The sequence below is a fragment of the Corvus moneduloides genome, chromosome 23 (genome assembly GCF_009650955.1).
Source record: "Corvus moneduloides isolate bCorMon1 chromosome 23, bCorMon1.pri, whole genome shotgun sequence".
NCBI classification, from domain to species: Eukaryota; Metazoa; Chordata; class Aves; order Passeriformes; family Corvidae; genus Corvus; species Corvus moneduloides.
In genome coordinates, this window is record NC_045498.1 from 5333786 (window position 1) to 5357894 (window position 24109).

The 24109-nt window shown below is 48.9% G+C and overlaps 2 protein-coding genes across 2 annotated transcripts in view; both read left to right on the forward strand.

Annotated features, from left to right (window-relative positions):
* Positions 1-19999, forward strand: KHDRBS1 (KH RNA binding domain containing, signal transduction associated 1). Its single transcript, XM_032132195.1, has 9 exons — positions 1-387; positions 7297-7424; positions 8088-8204; positions 9144-9290; positions 11254-11390; positions 12564-12795; positions 14648-14715; positions 14926-14984; positions 18571-19999. The coding sequence occupies exons 1-9, from the start codon at positions 84-86 to the stop codon at positions 18666-18668; spliced, it is 1290 nt and encodes a 429-aa protein (XP_031988086.1). The 5' UTR covers positions 1-83; the 3' UTR covers positions 18669-19999.
* TMEM39B (transmembrane protein 39B) overlaps positions 18681-24109 on the forward strand; it is a 15344-nt gene continuing 9915 nt past the window's right edge. The window contains exons 1-2 of the mRNA XM_032132193.1: positions 18681-18768; positions 21710-21782. The gene's annotated coding sequence lies outside the window, so the exon portion shown is untranslated. The remainder of the gene's footprint in view (positions 18769-21709; positions 21783-24109) is intronic.

The following is a 24109-nucleotide window of genomic DNA, read 5'->3' on the forward strand; positions in this document are numbered from 1 at the left end:
CCGGCGCTGCGCGGGCGGTGTGGCCGCTGCGCTCCCGCCGCTGTCCCCGGCCCGGCCCGGCGTCCCCTCCCCGGCACCGCCTCATGCAGCGCCGCGACGACCCCGCCGGCCGCCTGTCGCGGGGGCAGGGACCCGGCGGCCGCGCGCCGCAGCCGCCGCGCCGGCCGCCCCGTGGCGGAGGGGCCCGCGGGGCCGCGAGTGGGGCGCAGCCGCCGCCCGGTGGGGCCGCGGCGGCCGGCGGGGCCTCAGGGCAGGGGGGCTCTGGTACTTCGGCCCCGCTGGCTGGCGGCAAGATGGAGCCCGAGAACAAGTACCTGCCCGAGCTGATGGCTGAGAAGGACAGCCTGGACCCGTCCTTCACGCACGCCATGCAGCTCCTCACCGCAGGTACCGGGAACCCCCGGCGGGGCGGGCACGGGCGGGGCAGCGCCGGGAGAAGGGAGAGGGCAGCGGGTCCTGGTGGCCGTTCTGGCTCTGGTGCGAGAGGGGGGTTAAAATCGCGTATTTCCTTGTGTAATCTCAGCTTAATCCGCGGAGCCACAAGTTTTGTGTGTGTTATGTTGGTGGTTGTGTTATATTATATTGTATTAGCCCTTGCGGTGTAACCTCAGCCGGGCAGAAGGAGAATCGAGGGAATGAAAACCCTGGCGGGTTGAGATAACCGTTTAATAATTGGAATAAAATGCGATGATAATAGTAAATACGCTGATAATAATAATAATTGTAATGTTGAGAGGGAGTAGAAACAAGCGATGCCCAATTCCTCACCGCCCACTGAGCGATGCCCACCCCATCCCCGAGCTCCTCCCAAGTCTCTCCCGCAGTTTATAGGATGGGAATGACAGTCCGGGGGGATGGAATGTTCCTTTGGACAGTTCAGGTGACCTGTCCTGGCTCCCCTCCCCCCCCCGGTTTGGGAACAGCTCCTCTCCTTTACTGAGAATTCTTGGGGTAAACGCTGCTCGGGAGCAGCCAAAGTATCAGGGTGTTGGTAATGTCATTCCCGTAAAAATCCTCAAAAACAGCTGTTAAGAATAAAATAAGCTCTGTCCCAGCCGAAATCAGGGCGGCCCTTTCATCCCTGGGGAGAGAGAGGGACCAAAAAGGAACCTTAAAAACCCGGGGGGGGGGGGGGGGGGGTTCCCACGGAGCGGTGCTTGAGTCCCGCTGAGCCATTTCTGGGATTTTTTTCCCTGCTGGAAATCCGTGTCAGAGCTGGGCTCGTGCTTCTGCCGAGCCTGAGGAGGGACTGGAAATGGCAGTCTTTGTTCTGTGCCCAGCCGAGCCTTCTCCTTCCCCATCGCCGCTGTCCAATCGCCTGGCAGCTCGGATTTCCCTGGATCTCCCCGGTGCAGCTGCTGCACCGCCTTCGGGGCCTCCATGCAGCCGATTCAGCTGCTCCCAGACGCTGGAGTCAGCTTAAAAACGGGAATGAGTTCAAATATTCCCTGCCACTTTCTGCCTTCCGTGCGCGGTGGGGAGCTGGGAGGCTCCCAGAGCAGGAATCTGTTCGGATTTAATCTCTGTGTGAGCTCGCTGGTGCTTAGCATCCTGCTTTTAAATTATTTATTTTGTCGAGGCTTAAAAATGCAGAGTTTTTGGTGCAGCTCTGGAGGTTTTATGAGCTCGTTTAATGCTGGGAATAATTCTTGGGAATTGCTGTCTCTCCCGTTGTGCAAACAACTGGGAGAGATCGTCACGGCATCACTCGCCAGCGTCTTGATCTAAATAAATGAGTTTTATAATCCGATTTTCCATCAGTTTAATGGTTTTGATTAATAAAATTCTTCAGCCAGCTCGGCGGTGATGCCTCCCAGCCAAAGGAAATCCAAGGAGTTTGCAAATTCCCACACAAAGGGCAGCGTCCTGCAAAGCCTCCTTCACTTGAGGGGTGTAACGAGGATTTAGGAGGATTTATCCATTTAAAAATCGCTGATTGCAGCTTTGGGAGATTGAAAATTGGAACAGCTCCAGCTGTGGATATTTGAAAAATCGCTTTCTTTTTTGGGAGCATTCACAGTCCCAGTTCTAGGTGAGATGAGCAGGAAAACGATGAGGAAGAATTTGAGGTAAGATGGTGGCTTTAGGTCAATTTTTTTGCCTGGATGACCCCCAGAGAGCTCTGGATTCCTGGGAATTTCCGACTGCTCGTGGCACCCTTCGGGGCTGTCGTGTTGGAGAGGCTGCTGTGCCTTGGAATTTCAGTCTGGGCCAAAGCTGTGATGCACAGAGCCAGCACAACTCCAGCAAAATGACTTCCAGACACAGAAATGATCCTGAGTGTCAGCAGAATTCCTATTCCAGCCTTTTTTTTCCTCCAGGAGTGGAAGTTGCTCTGCCTCAGGGAGGGAGCCCTGCAGGAATTCTGCATTCGTTTCTCTTCAAACGACGTGTTGAAGTTGTCTGAAATGCTGTGGTGGTGCTGCAGCTGCATTTTTAGAGGGAATTGGCTTTTTTTGGGAGCAAGGGCAGGGCAGTGATGGGATTCTTATGGATTCCATGGACTCTGGGATGAAAGTGGCTACATTTAGGGTGCTGTTACCCTGAAGCGAAACTGAAAACTGGAATTTCTTGCGTTTTCAGATACAATCCGTGTTTCCCTCCTGGGATTTGGGGTCTGGGTGACTTTCCTTTTCTGTAGGAATGAGCAAATCCTTTTTTCCTTTGGATTTCTGCTGTGGAAAGAGAGCAGGGGGAGCTGCTGATGGTGTGAAAGGCACAGCCCTCTCTGCTTCCCTGCTTTGGGAAGATGGGAGATATCCCACCTGTGTGTTAGCCAGGTGTGGGTTTTAGGGTTTTTTGGGGGGAATTTTAGCTGTTTTTATTTCATGGAGAGACTCCAAGGGTCACCTCGGAGCTTCCCAAGGATGTGTGAGCAGTCATTCCATGTGGGGTGGCCAGGAGGGATGGGAATGGGTGGGAAGGGCTGGATTCCAAGCAGGAAGGAGCAGCTGGAGTTGGAACAACACGTGGAAAAGCTGGGAGCAGCTGGAGCTGCTGGGGGACTCCCACACAGAATTCCCTGCTGGCTCTCAGGCCAGATCCAGGCTGTGCATCCTTGGGAGTGGGAAAGGGCTGGGTGGGAGTGTCAGATGGGTGGGTGGTGGCTCCAGGGAGCCAAACAGAGGGATTAGAGAGGGCTGAGCTCACTGGGGATGAGAAGTGTCACCCTGAAGCTCCTTCACACGGAGTCCAGGCTCTCCGGAAATGGAGATTCCCTCAATTGCTGTCTTTCCAAGTGGATATCCTGCCCCCAAACTGCCCCCTTAAATTGGCCCCAGCTGTCTCAGGCTGGGTTATTCTTCCGAAACCATTTCACTGTGCCACTTTTCAGTTTATATTTTGTCCAACCATGGCAATGTTCTCAACTGCTGTGGCTGCTGTGGCCGTTCCTGTTCCTGCTGCTGTGGCCATTCCCGTCCTCCCTCCTGTGGCCATTCCCATTCCTGCTGCTGTGGCCATTCCCATTCCTGCTGCTGTGGCCATTCCTGTCCTCGCTCCTTTGGCCATTCCCGTCCTCGCTCCTTTGGCCATTCCCGTCCTCGCTCCTTTGGCCATTCCCGTCCTCCCTCCTTTGGCCATTCCCGTCCTCCCTCCTTTGGCCATTCCCGTCCTCCCTCCTGTGGCCATTCCCGTCCTCCCTCCTGTGGCCATTCCCATTCCTGCTGCTGTGGCCATTCCTGTCCTCGCTCCTTTGGCCATTCCTGTCCTCGCTCCTTTGGCCATTCCCGTCCTCGCTCCTTTGGCCATTCCCGTCCTCGCTCCTTTGGCCATTCCTGTCCTCCCTCCTTTGGCCATTCCCGTCCTCCCTCCTGTGGCCATTCCCGTCCTCCCTCCTTTGGCCATTCCCATTCCTGCTGCTGTGGCCATTCCCGTCCTCGCTCCTTTGGCCATTCCCGTCCTCCCTCCTGTGGCCATTCCCGTCCTCCCTCCTGTGGCCATTCCCGTCTTCCCTCCTGTGGCCATTCCCGTCCTCCCTCCTGTGGCCATTCCCGTCCTCCCTCCTGTGGCCATTCCTGTTCCTGCTGCTGTGGCCATTCCTGTTCTCACTCTTCCTGTCCTCATTCCTTTGGCCATTCCCATTCCCATTCCCTCCCAGGAGCTTTTCCCACCTGTGCCGTGTCCCACAGCTCACCTTTCCCTCCCCATGCCCCTTCTCCTGGCAGTGCCCTCCCTTCCCAGCAAAGCTCCAAAAGCAGAGCTGCCTGCCCAGGAATCCCAAGCCGGGGGGTGTATTTTGGGGAGGGAAACTGTGGGATTAGGCTTGCCAAGTTCTTGGAATCCATCCAGGAACAGGTTGCTGCTTCCCCTTCCTGAGAAATCAAACCAGCTGGGAAGCAGGGAGGGATGGAGGAGCCTCTGCTTTCCTCAGAGGTGCCACCCCAAACTCTTTGGGGATTTTTGGGGGAGCACAGGGTCAGTATTATTGTGCTGTTCAGGTAATGTTTTAGCCTTACAAATGAAGTGAACATACCTGTGCTCCCAGAGCCCAGCTGTGCTGCAGGCCAGCCTTTCCCATGGATTTTTATTATTAAGGAAAAACCTGGGCTTAGCTCAGGAGCACAAACGAGGAGCAGCAGCATTACCAACCCCCTTTACCTGCCCCATAGGAATCCTGCTGAGCCAATCCCTGCCCCACAGGAAGCCCTGGAAAAGCCACTCATGCCGCCAGCCTGCTGACATTCCCCGTGGCAAGCAGGTAACCTTCTCCCAGAAAACCTCTGGAATGGGCCTGGATCCTTCCAGGAATCCGGGTTTTATCCGACAGCTGCTCCTGGTGTCACATCCAGGTCACCACTGCCCTGGGTTTATCCTTCCTCACCTCTTTCCAGGCTCCCCACTTGGATCTGGAGGTGTCACTCACGCTGCCCTGAATTCCCAAAGTTTGGAAAAGCTTGGAATTCCTCTGCTGCTCCTTCTCCTCCCCTACGTTTTATGTTCCATTTCAAGGCATGGAGCTGCTGCTGCTTTTTTTTTTTTTTTGGCTTTTTTGAGTGATTTTTTAATTCCTTGTGGCCCTCCCAGAGCAATTCCCAGATGTTTCTGCAGCTTTGGCAGGAGGCAGAGATGGATTTTGCTGGGTGTGAACTGGGATTCAGTGGTTTGCAGAGGCTTTCACCCAGTCCTGTGGTGTTTTCAGGAGGCAGGAAATTCCTGTATTTAGTTCCATTTTAATGTTTAATTTGAACAGCAATGAATTCCTGTTTAGTTTCATTTTATGAAGGAAGTTTCAGGGTGTTTTATTCTGGATGTGTGTGGAGTAAACACTTGTTTATCAGCAGGATGCATTTTCAGAAAAACAAATTATTTGAGAAGTGGCTTTATAGGGTTTTAAGTTATCCTGAACCAGGCCACCAGTGCAACCTTTCATTTCCAAATCTTGATTCTCTGCTCTGTTCTGGGAGTTAAATTAAAAAAAAATTACATAAAACGAACCAAGGCAGCCCTTTTGTCTTACTTTATAGATTTGGCAGTGCATGAACTTGAGGGTTTTTTACTTTTGCTTTGTATCTTCAGAAAAATCACTTCTTTTTAAAGCAAAATTCAAGAGATCTCTTTCAAAACGACTCAATTTTGAAAAGTAAGGAGTCATGGTAACACTTTTGTGAGGGAGCCAAGGGGCTGCAGTGAGGAGAAATACAAAATTCAGTGGTTTTATCACAATTCTGTGCCATGGTTTGAGCCTAGTTTGCAACCCCAAAACCTCTGAGTTCTGTTTAGATCTTCCAACTAAAACCCACTTTATTACTGGGCCTATAATTAAAAATAATTCATTAAAATAGAGATTATTTAATGATGTTTCCTTAAGAGTGGATTCATTTTTTTATGGCTGTGGTCAGAGACGCTTCTCAGCCCAGGGCTTGTTCCGAGGGGTGACGGTGACCCCTTGTTCCCCTTTGGATGATCCCAGAATATTCCCACATGGATAATACCCCAAGTATCCACCACCATTAAGGTTGGAAAAGACCTCCAGAACCATCAAATCCACGTGGCAGGCTCGTGGAGCTGTGAGCAGGAGCGTTTCAGGCTCAAGCAGATGGTTTGACGTGGCCAGAAACCCCAGGAAATACAAAATATTGCAGCTGCACGGTGCTGTAAATGCTGCCCGTGACTAAGCAGGCTGCAGTTTGCTCTTGCAGCTCCATCCCAGTGCTGTGGATAATCTTGGGAAGTGTCTCTTTGCCCTGGAAAAGGCTCAGGAATTACATTTGCAGCCCTTGGGTTTGTTGGTGAAACGGCTCCGTTTGGTTTTTCGCCAAGGGTCGTGCTCCTCTCCTGGTAAAGAGCCTGAACTCAGGATTTGGGGTGGATATTAATGATGTGAGCGGTTTGGGGGGGTTTTTTTCTGTTGGACCAAAGGTTCATCAGGAATTTGGGGTTGTTAGCAATGGATTGGCTCCAAATTTGGATGAATTTGTCATGGAGTTGTTGGGTTTAGCTAAAGATTGTGCGTGACCGGCCACCTCTGGAAAGGGAATTCCAGGCAGCTTCCATTTCTTCTGGAAAATGCTGGGGGTTATTCCTGCACGAGGAAAATGCATTAATAACTCAGAAATGCCTGGAAGAGGATTTTTCAATCTCCATGTGGGTCATCTCTCAGTGAAAGCTGAATTTCCAGGCGGCTTTGAGGAGGTGTTTGTGTACCAGTCCCTAATTAACTTCCCTTAATGACCCACTTCCAGCAGGTTATTGGGACTGTCCCAGCTCCCCTCAGGCTGCAGCATTCCTTCCCTGCAGCCAGGCCACCTCAGTGGGGTTTTAAAACTCATTTTTAATTCACCACAGGCAATTAAAAACCCAAAAATCTTATTTTGAGGGCCAAAAAAATTCATAGTTGCATTGCTGAGAACTTGTGACACTTTTATGGCTGCACACCTGAGGGTTTAAAAACCCAGTTAGGAATTATTTGTGTGCTAAATCGGAATTTATTTCATGAAATGAGGCTGGGAGAATTTCCTGACCCAGACCACACTGGTGTTTATTGGGAATCTTTTCAATTTAACTGAAACTCGTCGTGCCAGGAGGTGTTGCCACCACTAATTAAAGGACAGATTTGAAATAATTCGAGTTGGATGCTAAAAACCTGCTGATTTCTGTCACATGATAGCAAAAATTTATAATTTTCACGTGGTTTGGGCTGGTTTCTTTGTAGATTTAGGGTGGGGGCTGCGTTCAGGGGCTGGCAGAGGAAGGCACAGGAATTTCCTTGTGGCATTTGTAGGGTTCAATCCTTGTCATGATTCCATCTCTGAATGTTTGAGGAATATAAAGCAGCCCTATTTTTATCTTGTTTAGAAATTGAAAAAATTCAGAAGGGGGAGCCAACAAAGAAGGATGAGGAAGAGAACTACCTGGATTTATTTTCCCACAAGAATATGAAACTGAAAGAACGAGTTCTGATCCCTGTCAAACAGTACCCCAAGGTGAGGGCCAGAAAAGAGCAACTGAATCTCTGGGATTTGCTTGTTTTCGGTGGGATTTTGTGGCAGGAGTTAATCCAGTGTTCCACTGTGGGATTTGGTTTGGTTTTTTTTTTCCTTTGCAGGCCTGTAGGGTTTTTATTTCTAATATATTGAATTTTTCTAGATTGTCTTGGGCTGTGCATAGCTGGGATCTGTGATTGTTGCAACAGACAATTCCACGTGTGGAGCTTTGTGTTTTAAATTGAAGAACTCATTTAACTCCTTGAAGATTTGCTGTGAAGCTGCTGCAGAGTAGATGTTGGAATTAAACAGTTCAGGGGTGTAAATTTAGCTTGATTGTTCTGCTGGAGCTTTTTTTTTCCATGAAAAGAAGGGTTTGAAACTTAAATTTTCCTTTTGAAACTCAAGTTTTCCGTTTGAAACTCAAGTTTTCCGTTTGAAACTCAAATTTTCCGTTTGAAACTCAAATTTTCCGTTTGAAACTCAAATTTTCCGTTTGAAACTCAAATTTTCCTGTGCATTTTTTGGGGGAGGTGAGGAGAAGAAAATGGAGAATGTTTTTTTTTTTTTTTTGTCAGCCAACAGAACATTCAGAAAAATTTTTGTTGAAGCTTTTGAGCTCTGGAGCTGATTTTTGTTTGGTTTTTTTTTCTTCATTTCCAGTTCAACTTCGTTGGGAAGATTTTGGGACCTCAAGGCAACACCATTAAAAGACTTCAGGAAGAAACTGGTGCTAAAATCTCCGTGCTGGGGAAGGGTTCAATGAGAGATAAAGCCAAGGTAAGGGAAAACACACACCCACAAAATTCCTTGTTTATGGTGGGAGAATTAGTGGCTCTCCAAGCATTTTCTTAAAAACCAACCCAGAAAAAGCTTCTCTAAAAGATGAACCACAAAGTTGATAAAATAAGAATTAATCCCAGCTCCTCCCTGAAGAACCATTCACTAAAGGAATCTTTTCCCCCTCCATCAAAAGATAAAAATCCCCTTTTTTAGCTGCTCCCTCTGAAATCCTTGCATTCTTCTGGTTCAGTGGAGTTGTTGGAGCAGCATGTTCCTGATAATCTTTGGTGAATCACAGAGTGCCAGGAGGGGTTTTTTAACAGCAAAAAAAAAAAAAAGAAAATCTGGGGAAAAAGATGGTTTTTATTTCTTCCTGCTTGTTTTCCAAACTGAGCTTAAGAATAGGCAGAGCTGTAAATTAATTCTGCTTTGACTTGAGCAGCACAAAAAGCTTTTTAACACTTCCAGGTTGGTTGTAACTTCTTAAATAACTGAAAAACAGTCCAAAAACCAGAGATATCTTAAAGAGATCTTGGAGCAGAGGTAGAGGAGCTGTTTGAGGCATGGAGCTCTACAAAGTGGTGTAAAAGAGGGTATTTCAATATTCTGAGGTCAAAATTTGGCTGGCACCAATTAAAAAGGGTGATTTAGTAAAAATAAAACCATCCAGCCATAAAAAGGTAGAAGGTTTTTTCTTACAAAACTCTTCCCATCCATGCTCTGTACCCAAAATCCCTTCCCAAACCCCCCCCAAAAAAAAACCCCATGAAGAGGCAACAACAAAAAGGTGAAAGATTTTTTCTTCTCAAACTCTGTATCCAAAATACCCTTACAGACCCTGGCAAGGCTCAGAAAAAGAGCTAAAAAGAGGTCCAAAAAAGAGCTTTTTCTGCCTCTCAAATAGATTTTCGAGCCCTGTGCTGTGCTTTGTTGCAGGAGGAAGAGCTCCGCAAAGGGGGAGATCCCAAATACGCCCATCTCAACATGGATTTGCACGTCTTCATCGAGGTTTTTGGGCCCCCCTGCGAGGCCTACGCCCTCATGGCCCACGCCATGGAGGAGGTCAAGAAATTCCTCGTCCCAGTGAGTGTCCTGCTCCTCTTTTTTTCTTTCTGAGGGATGGATCTGCCTCAGGATGGATGAGGTTTGCTCCTCCTGGGTGTAGCTGAGGAGAGCTGGAGTGGGGCAGCTTTGGAGAATCCTTCAGGAAGGTGGTTTTTATTCCCCTAATCATGATTCAAAAGATGAAATTCCCAGAGGAAACACTTGGGAGTGGGGATTTCTCTCCCAGGAGGAGCTGTGGGTGCCTTGTCCAGCTCCATGTGCCAGGTTGAGTGGGAAAATGAGTTTAGCCATGGGAGAGGCTTCTTGGATGGCTTCCCCCTGACTTGGAACTAAAAATCCAGCTGGAAAACTTCGTTGTCAGGTCAGGAATTAAACACAGAGGTGTTGAAGGGGGTGAGGATGGTGACTGCCCAGGCAGCTCAGTTGTTGAGTTTTGTGGCTTTTTTCTGAGTTAAATCGATATTTTTGCAGCTTTAAGTGTGGAAAAAAAAGCTTTTTGCAAAGCAGGTTTTCCTACTTTTCCTGCCTCTTCTCACTGGCTCGGGGATGTGTTTTCCTGCTGAACCTTTTTCATGCCTTCATGGCCAAATTCCTGTCATTTTGTGCCAGTGGGTGACAGGATTGTGCTGGAATTTTGCCTCCGAGGGTGGCAGAACTTGGAGGAGTCTCTCCCATGCTTTTAAAATTCAAATTGGTCGTTAAATTAGGGGAAAAAAACGGGGAAGTTCCCACATCTGGTGGGAGATTCCTCGCTCTGTGGTGTTGCTGTGGCACTGGGGAGACCCTGGCTGGGAGGCTCAGGGTGGAGTGTCCTGGATCCCCTCAGATCTTCCCCCTCCTGTGCCAGAAACCCACAAGGGATATGTAAGGAATGATGGATATCTCTGGATTATTAATTCCGGCTGAATGTGTGTGAGATATTCAGTGTGACTGAAATAAGATTGCAGTGGGATAGGGAGCACTGGGATGGTGCTGGGATCACCAAGGGAGCACTGGGATGGTGCTGGGATCACCAAGGGACCCCTGGGATGGTGCTGGGATCACCAAGGGACCCCTGGGATGGTGCTGGTATCACCAAGGGAGCACTGGGATGGTGCTGGTATCACCAAGGGAGCACTGGGATGGTGCTGGGATCACCAAGGGAGCACTGAGATGGTTCTGGGATCACCAGGGAGCACTGGGATGGTGCTGGGATCACCAAGGGACACTGGAATGGTGCTGGGATCACCAAGGGACCCCTGGGATGGTGCTGGTATCACCAAGGGAGCACTGGGATGGTGCTGGGATCACCAAGGGACCCCTGGGATGGTGCTGGTATCACCAAGGGAGCACTGGGATGGTGCTGGGATCACCAAGGGAGCACTGAGATGGTTCTGGGATCACCAGGGAGCACTGGGATGGTGCTGGGATCACCAAGGGACACTGGAATGGTGTTTGGATCACCAGGATGGTCCTGGAATCACCAGGGACTACTGGGATGGTTCTGCAGTCACCAGAGAGCACTGGGATGGTGCTGGGGTCACCAGGAAGCACTGGGATGGTGCTGGGACCACTGGAATGGTGCTGGGTGACTTTCTCTGCCCCTTTAGTCCCCAAATAAGGGATCTGCCAGCAACACACTGCATCCCTCAGGAGATGAAAAGCCAGCTTGGATTTGGATTCGGGTTTGCTCTGCATCCCAAGCCTTTCCTTTGGGAATGGGAACGCTGTGGAGTTACCTTGTGGGGGCTCCTTGCCCCTTTAAATGGGGGCTGTGGGGTGAGACTTGCCTGGGCTCTCCCCACATAAACCCTCCTGACATCCCTGGGATGCTGGGAACATCAGGACCTGCTGCTGGAACCTTCTTGGGAAAAGCTGCAGCAAATCCCAGTAAAACCACCCAGATCTGAACCGAGATCCATCCAGCTCTTTTCATTCCAGCACAGCATCCTGTGATATCCTGGAGCTGTTCTCTGGAGCTGACTCTCCCTTTTTTTTTTAGGATATGATGGATGATATCTGCCAGGAGCAGTTCCTGGAGCTCTCCTATCTCAACGGGGTCCCGGAGCCCAACCGCGGCCGAGGCGTCCCTGGGCGGGGCCGGGGAGCAGCCCCACCTCCCCCTCCACCCGTTCCAAGGTATTCCCAAAATCCCAGCCTTGGGAATGCTGGATTTTGCTCACAGTTGTGCTGTCAGGGAAGGTTAAGCCGCTTCTTTTTGCACATCAGCTGCTGGGCCTGACCTTGGAATCCGGCCAAGGTTTTCCAGCTGGTTTGGAGCACAGTGTTTGGGATGTAATCCAACACAGGGTGATTTGGGATGGCTGGAATCAATAGTTTCATAAAGGAGCCTCTCAGAAAGGGGCCTGGCTGTTGATGGATGTGCTGCAGCCCTCAGCATTCTCAGTTGGAGCTGCCCATCCTTGCAGAGCTCTGGGGTGGCATCATTCTGTCCTGGCTGTCGAGGGGATAAATTGGCAATAAAACTGTTCCTTCAGTCCTGGCCTCACTCCCTGATCTGTGGGGTGGGGCTTTTCCTTCTGCCTGCAGTGTCCCTGCCCGTGTCCTCAGTGATCCTGAGGGATCTGGAGGGCTGGGAGTGATCCCAAATAGGTGGGAGAGGCTCCTTTAAAGTGAAATTCGCTGCCCAAAGTTCTGTATCAGATTTATTTCTTTGTGTGTCTACAGCTTCCTCTATCCCCAAAAATCCTGATCCTGACTCTGGGCTGTAGATCTGCTCAAAAATGGGATTGAAATGTCATCAGGAGGCCTCTCCTTGGCTGTGTGGAGCCACTTGGGCTCAGTGTGACTCAGTAGGCAAAGCTGAGCTGATCTGAACCATGTAAAACTCCCAACTTAGGCTGGGCTGAACCAAAATTCAGTGATTTAACCCCAAAGGGCCACCAAGCCCCGCTCACTCATTCACTCCCCACTCATGGGATGGGGAGAGAATGGGAAGGGTGGAAGTGAGGGAATTAATGGGCTGGGATAAAATTCAATGGGAAAAGCAAAGTAAAGCAAGGAATTCATTCCCTGCTTCCTTGGGAACACACTCCAGAGGTTCCCCCTCTGCCTCCTGCTCCTCCCCTCAGCTATGGCTGCATTTCTTCTCTTCCTACACCTGTACCAGCAGAATTCCCACCCCCAGGAGGGTTTTGTGCCTGCTCCAGCACAACACCGTTCATTTTCATGCTGCTACAGAATCCCAAGCTCCGTTCTCGGCACCTCTGTTTCATTCCTGACAACGAAACCGGAAAATCCCCATCCTCAGTGAGCAGCAGCTCTTCACAACCCTTTTTCTTTCCTTTCCAGGGGCCGTGGGGTTGGTCCTCCCCCTCCTCCTCCTCCTCCTCCCCCCCCCCCACGGGGGGCCCTGGTTCGAGGAGCCCCCGTGCGCGGGGGCATCGCCCGGGGGGCCACGCTGGCCCGGGGGGTGCCCCCTCCCCCGGCGGTGCGGGGCGCTCCGGCCCCGCGGGCACGGGCAGCTGGCATCCAGAGGATACCCCTGCCCCCTCCACCCGCACCTGAGACCTACGAGGAATACGTAAGGAATGGGGGATTCACCAGGGGAATGGGTGTGGGGTGGTCAGGGTGGGTGGTGGCATAGGGATCACTGGGGATCGTTGGGAATGGAGTTGGGATCGCCAGGGACCGTTGGGATCGCCAGGGATCATTGGGAATGGAGTTGGGATCGCCAGGGATCATTGGGAATGGAGTTGGGATTGCCAGGGATCGTTGGGAATGGAGTTGGGATCGCCAGGGATCATTGGGAATGGAGTTGGGATCGCCAGGGATCATTGGGAATGGAGTCGGGATCACCAGGGGGTGTTGGCATCACCAGGGACCGTTGGGATCACCAGGGACTGTTGGGAATGGTGCTGGGATCACCAGGGCCCCCTGGGATGGTTGTGGGATCAAAAGGGACCCCTCAGATGATGTTGGGATGGTGCTGGGATCACCAGGGATCACTGGGATGGTGTTGGGATCCCATCAACCACTGGGATGGTTCTGGGATCACCAAGGGAGCACTGGGATGGTGCTGGGATCACCAGGGACCCCTGGGATGGTGCTGGGATCACCAAGGGAGCACTGGGATGGTGCTGGGATCACCAGGGACCCCTGGGATGGTGCTGGGATCACCAAGGGAGCACTGGGATGGTGCTGGGATCACCAGGGACCCCTGGGATGGTGCTGGGATCACCAAGGGAGCACTGGGATGGTGCTGGGATCACCAAGGGAGCACTGGGATGGTTCTGGGATCACCAAGGGACCCCTGGGATGGTGCTGGGATCACCAAGGGAGCACTGGGATGGTTCTGGGATCACCAAGGGAGCACTGGGATGATGCTGGTATCACCAAGGGAGCACTGGGATGGTGCTGGGATCACCAGGGACCCCTGGGATGGTGCTGGGATCACCAAGGGAGCACTGGGATGGTTCTGGGATCACCAAGGGAGCACTGGGATGGTGCTGGGTGACCTCCTCGGCCTCTTTGGCCCTCAGAGCAGGGAACTCCAGGTGTCCTAAATCCAGAGTAAGGGTTGGTTTTTATAAAAGTGCCCCCAAAGATCTGAAGTTTTCTGTGGCTGTCAGGGCACAGTGTGAAAAACGACATCCAAAAATGGATGGAATTGGCATTTCACGCTCTCTTTCTGCAAGAGAATTCTTCAGGAAGCATCAAAAATCCCCTAAAAAGTCAATATTGGAATGAACAGGGGGGTGTTTCAAGCCTTATAACTCAGCAGCACCCTTCTGCCGAGCTAATTTTGGCATTTGTGCTGTTGGTGTTCCAAAGGAAAATGGGAAACTGGTTTGGATGCACAAGAGCATTTTTTGGGAATGATCACAAATCCTGAGACACCTGAAAATTGGGTTTCTCTTCTCAGCAAAATGTTTGGGTTTTTTTTCACTGAAAAGTTCAAAGTTTGGGGGTTGTAAATGTGGGGTTTAGATGACACAAAATGATGGAATTATGGAGGGATCCCCAGGGATCATCCAGCCCAGCTCCTGGCCTTGCACAGACACCCCAAAATCCCACCCTGTGCATCCCTGGCAGCGTTGTCCTGGAGCTCTGCCCATTCCCTGGGGAGCCTTTCCAGTGCCCAGCACCCTCTGGGGGAAGAACCTTTCCGTGGTAACACAATTCCAGCTCTCCTGGCACACGGATTTATGGAGCCTTGGAGATGGAATGATTTATAAATAAATAGGAATATGATTTATCCCTGCCGAGCCACGGAGCACAGCAGGGCTCTGCTGCCTCCACGCTGTGCCTGAGCCCTTTCCCTGTGGCAGGGCAGGATTTCCAGGCTCCTCTGGAAGCTGCTGTAGGTTGGATTTGGTTCTTCCACTCCTCTTTTGCCCTTTTTTTGGTGACATTTTTGTCCCCATCCTTCCCAGGGCTACGATGACACGTACGCAGACCAGAGCTACGAGGGGTACGAGGGCTACTACAGCCAGGGCCAAGGGTGAGTTGGCTTCCCTTTTCCCAAAGGAATGCTGCATGACCTTTTTCCCTGATTTTTTAAATCCCATTTTAAGCCAATGGAAACATTCCTGAGCTGTGGAGTTCTGCTGGAATCCAGGGAATGACAGCGAGCTTCTCCTGGTTTTTGGGGAAGTGGTGGCGGTGTGGGAATGGGATTTCCCTGTGTGTAACCACCTCGTTGCTTTTCCAGGGACACAGAATATTATGATTATGGACATGGGGAGCCACAGGAAACCTATGAAGCTTATGGTATGTCTGGGAATTCTGGGACAGGGAAAAGGTTGGGAATTGCTTGTGGTCCATTTTCCGGTTTTCCAATGTGTGGACAAAAAAAAAAAATCTGAGGAGAACCTCGAGTGGTTTTCGTGGTGATTTTATCTAGGTCTGAACAACGTCGCTGGGGGTTTAGATTCTTATCAAATTTGATTGTCTCAAAGGTGAGGCTTTAAAAAAAAAATCCCATTTTTTAACTCTGGAAATGTCTTCATTTCCTTGTAGCTTTGGAATATTTCAGGAGGTCTGGATTTCCACCCACAGCACTTGTGCTGCAGTCTGGTTCTCCTGGGCTGGATTTGATGTGGTTCCATCTGCTTCCTCTGTCCTCAAAAGCCCTGATCCTGACTCTGGGCTGTAGATCTGCTCAAAAATGGGATTGAAATGTCATCAGGAGGCCTCTCCTTGGCTGTGTGGAGCCACTTGGGCTCAGTGTGACTCAGTAGGCAAAGCTGAGCTGATCTGAACCGTGTAAAACTCCCAACTTAGGCTGGGCTGAACCAAAATTCAGTGATTTAACCCCAAAGGGCCACCAAGCCCCGCTCACTCATTCACTCCCCACTCATGGGATGGGGAGAGAATGGGAAGGGTGGAAGTGAGGGAATTAATGGGCTGGGATAAAATTCAATGGGAAAAGCAAAGTAAAGCAAGGAATTAACAAACACCATCCCTCCAAAGGTCCCCTCTGCCTCCTGCTGCCCATTTATTTTTGAAGCCAGGCTTGGAATGGCATCTGGATGTGGCAATGAGAAGGAATCATTGTCCTCTGTCCCCACACAAGCCTGGGCTGCTCTGGGCTGAGCCAGAGTTCATTTTCCTCCCATTTTCCTCTGGGATTGAGGCTGGATTTGTGCTGATGATCCAGAGGAGTTTTCTTCTTGTTGAGCAGGGCTTAGACACAACCAAGGCCTTTCCTGCTCCTCACACAGGGAAATTGAGAGGGGACCCCAAGGAGTTTTCCAGACCACATAACATCCCGAATTCCCAAAGTTCTCCAGCAAGCTGCTTACAGGCTTGGAATTCCATGTGGATGGAACCAGTCCCTGTCACATCTGAGTGAGGGCAGGGAGTGACATTCACAACCAGCTGGAGGGGCTTCCTGGGCCCCCTGGGAGCTGGGAATTCAGAATTATTCTGCTGGGAATGGCAGAATTAGGGAAGCAGCTTTGTTGTCTCCTGCTCGCCCTGTTCCGAGGCTGGAGTTCCAATCCAGGAGCCTCAGGATGTTCCCTGCTCTGGGTTTAAATCCAAACCCAGGTGCCTGAGCAGGGATGTTTTCCAGCCCAGCTGCTCCCAGGAACTCTTGGCTCTTCCCAGGGTTTGCCTGTGTCACTCCCAGAGGACAAAGAGCCCTTTGTGCCTCCTGGAGCTGGCCGGGACTGGGAGGCCACAACGCTCCTGGGACGGAGCTGGCCCAGCTCATCTGTTTATCCCCAGCGATTTCCTTGGCTCTCTGCTTCCCTGAAAACAGAATGAGGGGGAAAAATCACGGAGCTGGGCCAGAGATAGTCGGGAGAAAGCGGGAATGTGGTGGGAGGAAGGGGGTTTGGTGTTTTGGGATGTTGGATTTGAGAAGGAAGCAATCAGGGGTGGATGTTGCAAGGAAATTCTGTTGGCTTTTTTCATGGAATGCTGGCATGGTTTGGAGCAAAAGGGACCTTCAAGATCATCCCCTGCCATGGAGACCTTCCACTATCCCAGGATTGCGTGGCCAGGAGGGTTTGGGATGTGCTGGGGGGTGCCCTGTCCTGTTACTGGTGCAGCACTGGCAGGTGGTGTCTGGCTGCTCCCCAAAAAATGTGAATTTTCCTGTGTTTTCGAAGGGATGGAGCAGCAAATGGTTTGGGGGAGCTCTTTTGGTGGATCACGAGCTGTTGTGGGGGATCAGAAGCTGTTCTTGGAGCTGTTTGGAAGGATCATGAGCTGGATTTTGGGGGATTATGAGCTGTTTTGGGGGAGCTGGATTTTGGGGGATCTCGAGCTGGATTTTGGGGAATCACGAGCTGGATTTTGGGGGATCATGAGCTGGATTTTGGGGGATTATGAGCTGTTTTGGTGGAGCTGTTTTGGGGGATCACAATCTGGATTTTGGGGGATCTCGAGCTGTTTTGGTGGAGCTGCTTTGGGAGATCAGGAGCTGTTTTGGGGGATCACTTTTGGTGGATCATGAGCTGGTTTGGAGGGATCACGAGCTGGTTTGGAGGGATCACAAGCTGCTTTGAAGGATCATGAGCTCTTTTGGGGGATCTCGAGCTGTTTCGGGGGATCTCAAGCTGTTTTGGGAGATCACGAGCTGGATTTTGGGGCATTATGAGCTGTTTTGGTGGAGCTGTTTTGGGGGATTTTGAGCTATTTTGGGGAGCTGTTTTGGGGGATTTTGAGCTGTTTTGGTGGAGCTGTTTTGGGAGATCACTTTTGGTGCATCACAAGCTGGTTTTGGGGGATCACAAGCTACTTTGGGGGATGATGAGCTGCTTTGAAGCATCATGAGCTCTTTTGGGGGATCTCGAGCTGTTTTGGGAGATCAGGAGCTGGATTTTGGGGCATGATGAGCTGTTTTGGTGGAGCTGCTTTGGGGGATTTTGAGCTATTTTGGGGAGCTGTTTTGGGGGATTTTGAGCTGTTTTGGTAGAGCTGTTTTGGGGGATCACTTTTGGTGGATCACAAGCTGGTTTTGGGGGATCACGAGCTGGATTTTGGGGGATTAGGAGCTGTTTTGGGGGATCTTCAGCTGTTTTGGGAGATCAGGAGCTGGTTTTGGGGGATCACAAGCTACTTTGGGGCATGATGAGCTGTTTTGGGGGATCTTGAGGTGTTTCAGGAGATCACGAGCTGGATTTTGGGGGATCTCGAGCTGTTTTGCGGGATCACGAGCTGGATTTTGGGGCATGATGAGCTGCTTTGAAGCATCACAATCCCTTTTGGGGGATCTCAAGCTGTTTTGGGAGATCAGGAGCTGGATTTTCGGGGATCACGAGCTGGTTTTGAGGGATCACAAGCTGCTTTGGGGGATTGTGAGCTGTTTTGGGGGATCAGGAGCTGGATTTTGGGGCATTATGAGCTGGATTTTGGGGCATTATGAGCTGTTTTGGGGGATCACTTTTGGTGGATCACAAGCTACTTTGGGGCATTATGAGCTGTTTTGGGGGATCTTGAGGTGTTTCAGGAGATCAGGAGCTGTTTTGGGGGATCACGAGCTGGATTTTGGGGCATGATGAGCTGTTTTGGGGGATCTTGAGGTGTTTCAGGAGATCAGGAGCTGTTTTGGGGGATCACGAGCTGGATTTTGGGGCATGATGAGCTGCTTTGAAGCATCACGAGCTCTTTTGGGGGATCTGAAGCTCTTTCTGGGGGATCACAATCCCTTTTGGGGGATCTCAAGCTCTTTCTGGGGGATCACAATCCCTTTTGGGGGATCTCAAGCTCTTTCTGGGGGATCACAATCCCTTTTGACGCCGCTTCTTTTCGGCACCATCCCAACCCCTCTTTCCCAACCCATCTTTAAGGCTGACCCTCCACAACTCCTCTCCCATCCCTGACTTTCTCCTCCTCTTCCTCACAGGCCAAGATGACTGGAATGGAACCCGGCCCTCCCTGAAGGCCCCTCCGGCCAGGCCAGTGAAGGGGGGCTACAGAGAGCACCCCTATGGACGCTACTAAAACACAAAAAATGAGGGAAAAAATCCCAATTTAGGAGCAAACAGTTGTTACTGGTTCTTGTATCTCCCGGGATTCCCGTTGCTTTACCCACACCACACAAGTAATTGTCTCCCTGTTTTTCTTCCTGGCCCTTTTTTTTCCTCCCACTCCATCCTCACCTTGCATTTTTGGCTTCTGTACGTAGGAACTTTTCGAGATGAGTTTAAATAGATTTAGAGGAGAACTTTTTAATTTTTATTCTTTGTTTTTTGGGGTTTTTTTTGTTTTTTTCTTCTTCAGTGTGTAGGTGGCCTTTTCTTTCTCTGTCGTTTTAGGTAAAAAACACAACTGTACCTTTTTTAAGGAAAAAAAAAAAAAGAAAAAAAACAAAAAAAAAAAAAAACCACAAAAAAAAAAAAGCTAAAAAAAATGTTAGTTTCCAAAGTGAAATGCTTTGCTTAGCAGTTATGAAATTAAGGTTTTGTTAAAACTTTTAAAGTTTGTTTTAAAGGAACCCATAAAGGTTGTAGTTGCAGAATCCCAAAGTAGGCTACATTTCAAAATTCAGGGTTATTTTTAAGAATTAAAATCATAATGTAACAGTAGTGGCTGCCACCATTTAAAAAAAAAAAATCTATAACTTCAGATGCCAAACCTTTAAAAGGAGATTGCTGGTGAATCTTGAAGTTTAAATTTTAACCCAAAGCATCCTCAAAACAAATTAAATAGCATTTTCTAAAGAGAATTGACTTAAAACAAAATTAGGTTGGTAAAAAAATTGACTTTTCTTATGTGGATTTTGAAATCTAGCCCCCCGTGCAGTGTTGAGATATGCTTGGGAAGATTTTTCCAGTGGAAAGGGGTTCTTAGTTTGGTTCTAAATGAACAACTTTTAAGGGGAAAAAAATACAAAGCATGGCTCTAATTGCCCAGTGTTTGATAGTAGAAAGAATATTCCATGGGTAGGCCTGTCAAATTCTCATTTTTTGTAGTGCTTGGGGGCAGAAAATCCGAGACAAATTCCAAACCCACCCAAAAAAAGAAACAAAATCTGAATTTTCAGCAGTCCCAGCGACTTGTTCAAGTGTATCTCAGCACGAGCTTTGCAGAAAGAGGGACACTGCAGCTGTAAAAAAAAATCAAACCAATAAAACAAAAAGCTAAAAAAATGATCCAAAAATTTCACTTTGTACATAAAAGTCCTAATTGGATTTGTGCACTGTCCTCCCACTCTGTTCTTGAAGAGAAAAAATGCTACATGTGTAAAGCCTGCCTAACTAGGTAGCTAAAAACGTGTCACAATGTCTGTCGAATTTGTCAATAAAGTTTAGTCCTTTTTTAATCCAAGTAAATGTGATGAATTGTCATTTGTTTTTGGAGGTTTTTGGTTTTTTTTTTTTTTTTTTCCAATAACTTTAATGCTAATTTGTCTTTTTTATTATTATTATTAATAATAACAATTATTATTATCATTATTATCACTATTATCACGATTATTATTACTATTATTATTACTATTTTCAAACCGTGGAGGCATTTCTAAAAATGGTGGTTTTTTGGTAATTCTCATGCCAAAAAAACGAGAAATTTTTCGAACTCCTTGAGCTTAAATTTCTTTTTAAATCTATTTCTATGAAAAAGACAAAAACCAAATTGTTTTTCACCCCCTGGAAGTTGCTGAAAGCAGTTTTGAGAGCCTGGACTGTGGCAGAAATCTGAATTTGGAAAGGGTTTGCTGGTTCTTTGCTTGATGATTCCAATTTCAGGTGGCCTCAGAGGATATTCCAGAGGCTGCCAGGGCTGGTTGAAGTAGGAATGCTGAGAATTCCAAGGAAGTTGCTTTCTGTAACCCCTTCCCTTGGCTAAGATGATGCCTTTCCTCCTTCCAGGCAGCTTTTACTTGGAAAAAACCACTTTAAAAATGGATTTTTCTTGGTGGCCGGTGCTGCAGCTGCTCCTTAAGTCCTTTCTGAGAGGGTGTGGATGTGTAGATATTTAAGATTTCGATTTCTAGTTAAGATTTCTATTTAAAAGTTAATGCTTCCTGGTTTGTATTTCCCATCCAGCACAAGAATTTGGAATTTTTAGGGGGAGAGGATTAAACTGCTCGGGGGTGAAAAATCGAATTTTAGGGAAAAAAAAAAAAACAAAAACAAAACAACTGCTTGTGCCAGCGCATGAGGGGAATATTTAAAAATAAAACCACACAAAAGTTGTATTTGTAGATCTGTTCTTAAAGTGCAAATAACTGAATTTTCAACACTGGTTTGGAGTCAGCTTTCAGGGCATAATGTGATGAAAAGATCAGCCTATGCCCCCCCTTTTAAAGGAAAATTATCAGCAGGAGAAATCAGGATGTGTAAAGCTAACAGGCATCGCAAAGCCCAAAAAGGTAACCTAAATGTCTGATTTTAATATAGCACATTTCTCTTTTCCATAAACTCGTGACGTAAACTTTTACCCAGCCAACCCTTCAGATGTTAATTTAATGTAAAAGGGGAAGGGAAAAAAAAAAAAAAAACACCACAAAAAAAACCACAAAACACAAACCTGACAAAAACAACCCCCCCCACCCCAAAAAAAAACCAACAAAAAAAAATGTTTAAAATATAAACATTTAAAACAACCCACATGGCTCCGGCATAAATTAGCAATAACTTTTAATAACGTGCCCTTGGCAAATGCACTGTGATGGAATGTGGGCCAGAAGGAATCTTTAAATATCCTGTGTTTTTAAAGGATAAAGGATGGAAAACCAACATGAATTGAAGCTAGTCTTGCTACTGCCCCACCCCCCCCCAAAAAAAAAACCCCCAAATTCTGCTCAGTTGTTTAAAAAATCAACTTTTTAGCCCCCCCAGTATTGCTGTTTCCTGTGAAATGTCCATAGCTCAGCTGAAGTTGCATGTTTTTCCTTCATGTGTAATTGCATGCAGGAATCTTCTCTTTTTCTTTCTTTCTCCTTATTTTTTGATGATGATGATGATTATTCTTCTTTTCTTTTCTTTTTTGGCATCTCTGCTGCCGTCGAGGAGCCTCACAAATTTCGTTTTAATTCGCAGGAGTTTGGGGCCGTGACTCAGCGGGGTGAGGAGGAGGAGGAGGAGGAGGAGGAGCAGGGGCAGCGCCAGCTGGGTGAGTTTTGGGGCATTTTTACAACCCCTTCTTGAGTTCCCCAACGTGGGGGTGGCACCATCTGAGCTGCTAAATTCCAATTATTCCTTGGATCTGCACGGCCAGAAAAAAAAAAAAAAACCGGGAAGCTGCTTCGCTGCCTGCTGCTCTGGCAGAGGTCACGGCGTGGAGGAGGCTCCCGAGCTGAGGTTTTAGGGGATTTTAAGGGATTTGGGATGAGATCCGTGCCTTTGGAGCTGGGATTCAAGGATTTGGGAGTGCTCCAGGCAGCAGGGGGGGTGTTGGATTTCATGGAATCACGGCTTGGCTTGGGAGGGGCCTGAAAGGTTCTGTGTTTCCCAACCCTTGGGATTTGTTACCCGATGCTGCAGGAGCAGAGCCGGCTCTGGGAATGGCTCAGCGGGAATTCAAATCCATTAAAATTCCAGGCTTCGCATCTTAAACCCGCAGCCTCGCCAGTTCCAGCCCTTCCATCCCTCACTGACGGATTCTGGAATGGGATGGGGCTGCTGGGGTCAGTTTTTATGGAATCCTGCCTGATGGATTCCCTCAAGTGATCTTGGGATGCATTTCAGAATCCCAGGATGATTTCGGTTTGGGAGGGAACCTTAAATCTCATCCCATTCCCGTGGGCAAGGACACCTTTCCCTAGCCCAGATTGCTCCAGTCTGGCCTGGAGCACTTCCAGGGATGGAACAAAGGAGATGCTTCCCTAAAAAAATCACTTTGATAAATGGATGGGAGTGATGGGGGGGATGATCACATCAGCAAGGACACAACTCCCCCCTGAGGGATTCCTTTGGGAACAGCAATCCCTGGAAGTCTGAGATCCCTGGAAGTCTGAGATCCCTGGAAGTCTGAGATCCCTGGAAGTCTGAGCTCCATAAATAAAAATCACAAAGGAATCCACCCTTGAAATGCTGAAAAAGCCCAAAGCCAACGTGGGCACATAAAAGGACAAATCGAATTTTATAGGGAATGGTGAAGCTCCCAAACGAGCCCCTCTTATCTCAGGGCCAGTAGGAATGTGTGGGAATGCTGCAGCAGGGAGATCCCCCTGAATTCCTGCACTTGAAAATCGGATCCTGCTGGAAGGGGAATGATAACAGGCCTGGATTTGTGGCCTGGTTATCAAATCCATCTTCATTTAAGGTGTAATTGGAACATCGATTTCTGTGGCAATGCACCAATCTTTCCCGTTTCTCTCCTAATAGGTACAGCTTTTCTATCAAGTGGAAAAGATTTGATAGAGATCATCTCTTAGCATGCAGTTGGGTTGGTTTTTTTTCCCCCCAAGTGGATTTTGTGATGCTGCCTTTGGAATAACCCAGCTCGTGCCTGGAATTTTGTGGGATGTTGATGGGAAACGCTTCAGTGTTGTGGCAGGATGGAAATGGGAATATATCGAAATATAACGGGATGTGCTGGGTGTATTTTGCCAACATGCCCTGCATCAGACAGCTCCCTCCCTCCCTCTCCAGGCAGATTTTAGCCCTGGAGCCTGCCAGAGCTCATTTGAGATCCCAAAATAACCCCTCAGCATCGGATGTGCCTCTCAGAGATGCTCTAATTAGCCAGACATCCCGGGGGTGATGCAGGGATTTGGGAGGGATCGAGATTCTTTGGAGTCTGAGTCACCTCGGTAACCTGGATAACCTTCCCTTTCCTGCTGGAGGTGCAATTCTGCTCACAAGTGCCAGGGATCTTTTCCTCTCCCTGCTTTCCCAAAGGCCTCATCCCCATCTCATTATTTGTAGGATTTTGGGAAAGACCCCAACCCAGAGAAAGGCCCCCGTTGTTCTTGGCTCTGTGCACGTCTCCTCTCTGGAAGTGTTGCCCAACAAAACTGTTCTTGTCAGGAGAAACTTGGCTCTGGGAACATCCTCCTGCTCTGTGCCTCAGCATTCCCATCCTCCCTGGCCTTTTCCCTGAGCGGGAACAGCTTTTCCAGCCTCCAGGGTTGTAAAACCTCAGCCTGGCCTTGCTTGGAGCTGGCACAAACCTGGATTTTGGGATCTTGGGACAGCCACGGGGGAGTGAATCCGAGGAAAACACTCCAGCTGGACTTGCCAGAGGTATCCCCAGCAGCTTTGCCTGGAAGGAGACTCATCCCCTGCCCCTTCCTTACCCCTGGTTTCAAGTTGCTGTTTGGATTACTTCAATAAAGCAAGTGGCTCCAAGCTTTATTCTATGGAATCATGGATTCAGGGATTGCTGTGGGGTGGGAGGGACCTTAAAGCTCCTCCAGTTCCATGGCAGGGCCACCTTCCACTACCCCAGGTTGCTCCAGCACTCCAGGAACATTCCAGGGTTGGGAATTTCACAGC

Bases quoted from the DNA above. Each gene is read 5' to 3' on its own strand.
- KHDRBS1 (XM_032132195.1), top strand. From the start codon at position 84: ATGCAGCGCCGCGACGACCCCGCCGGCCGCCTGTCGCGGGGGCAGGGA. The intron at 7,425-8,087 runs GTGAGGGCCAGA...CTTCATTTCCAG, and splicing joins CTGTCAAACAGTACCCCAAG to TTCAACTTCGTTGGGAAGAT. The intron at 8,205-9,143 runs GTAAGGGAAAAC...GCTTTGTTGCAG, and splicing joins CAATGAGAGATAAAGCCAAG to GAGGAAGAGCTCCGCAAAGG.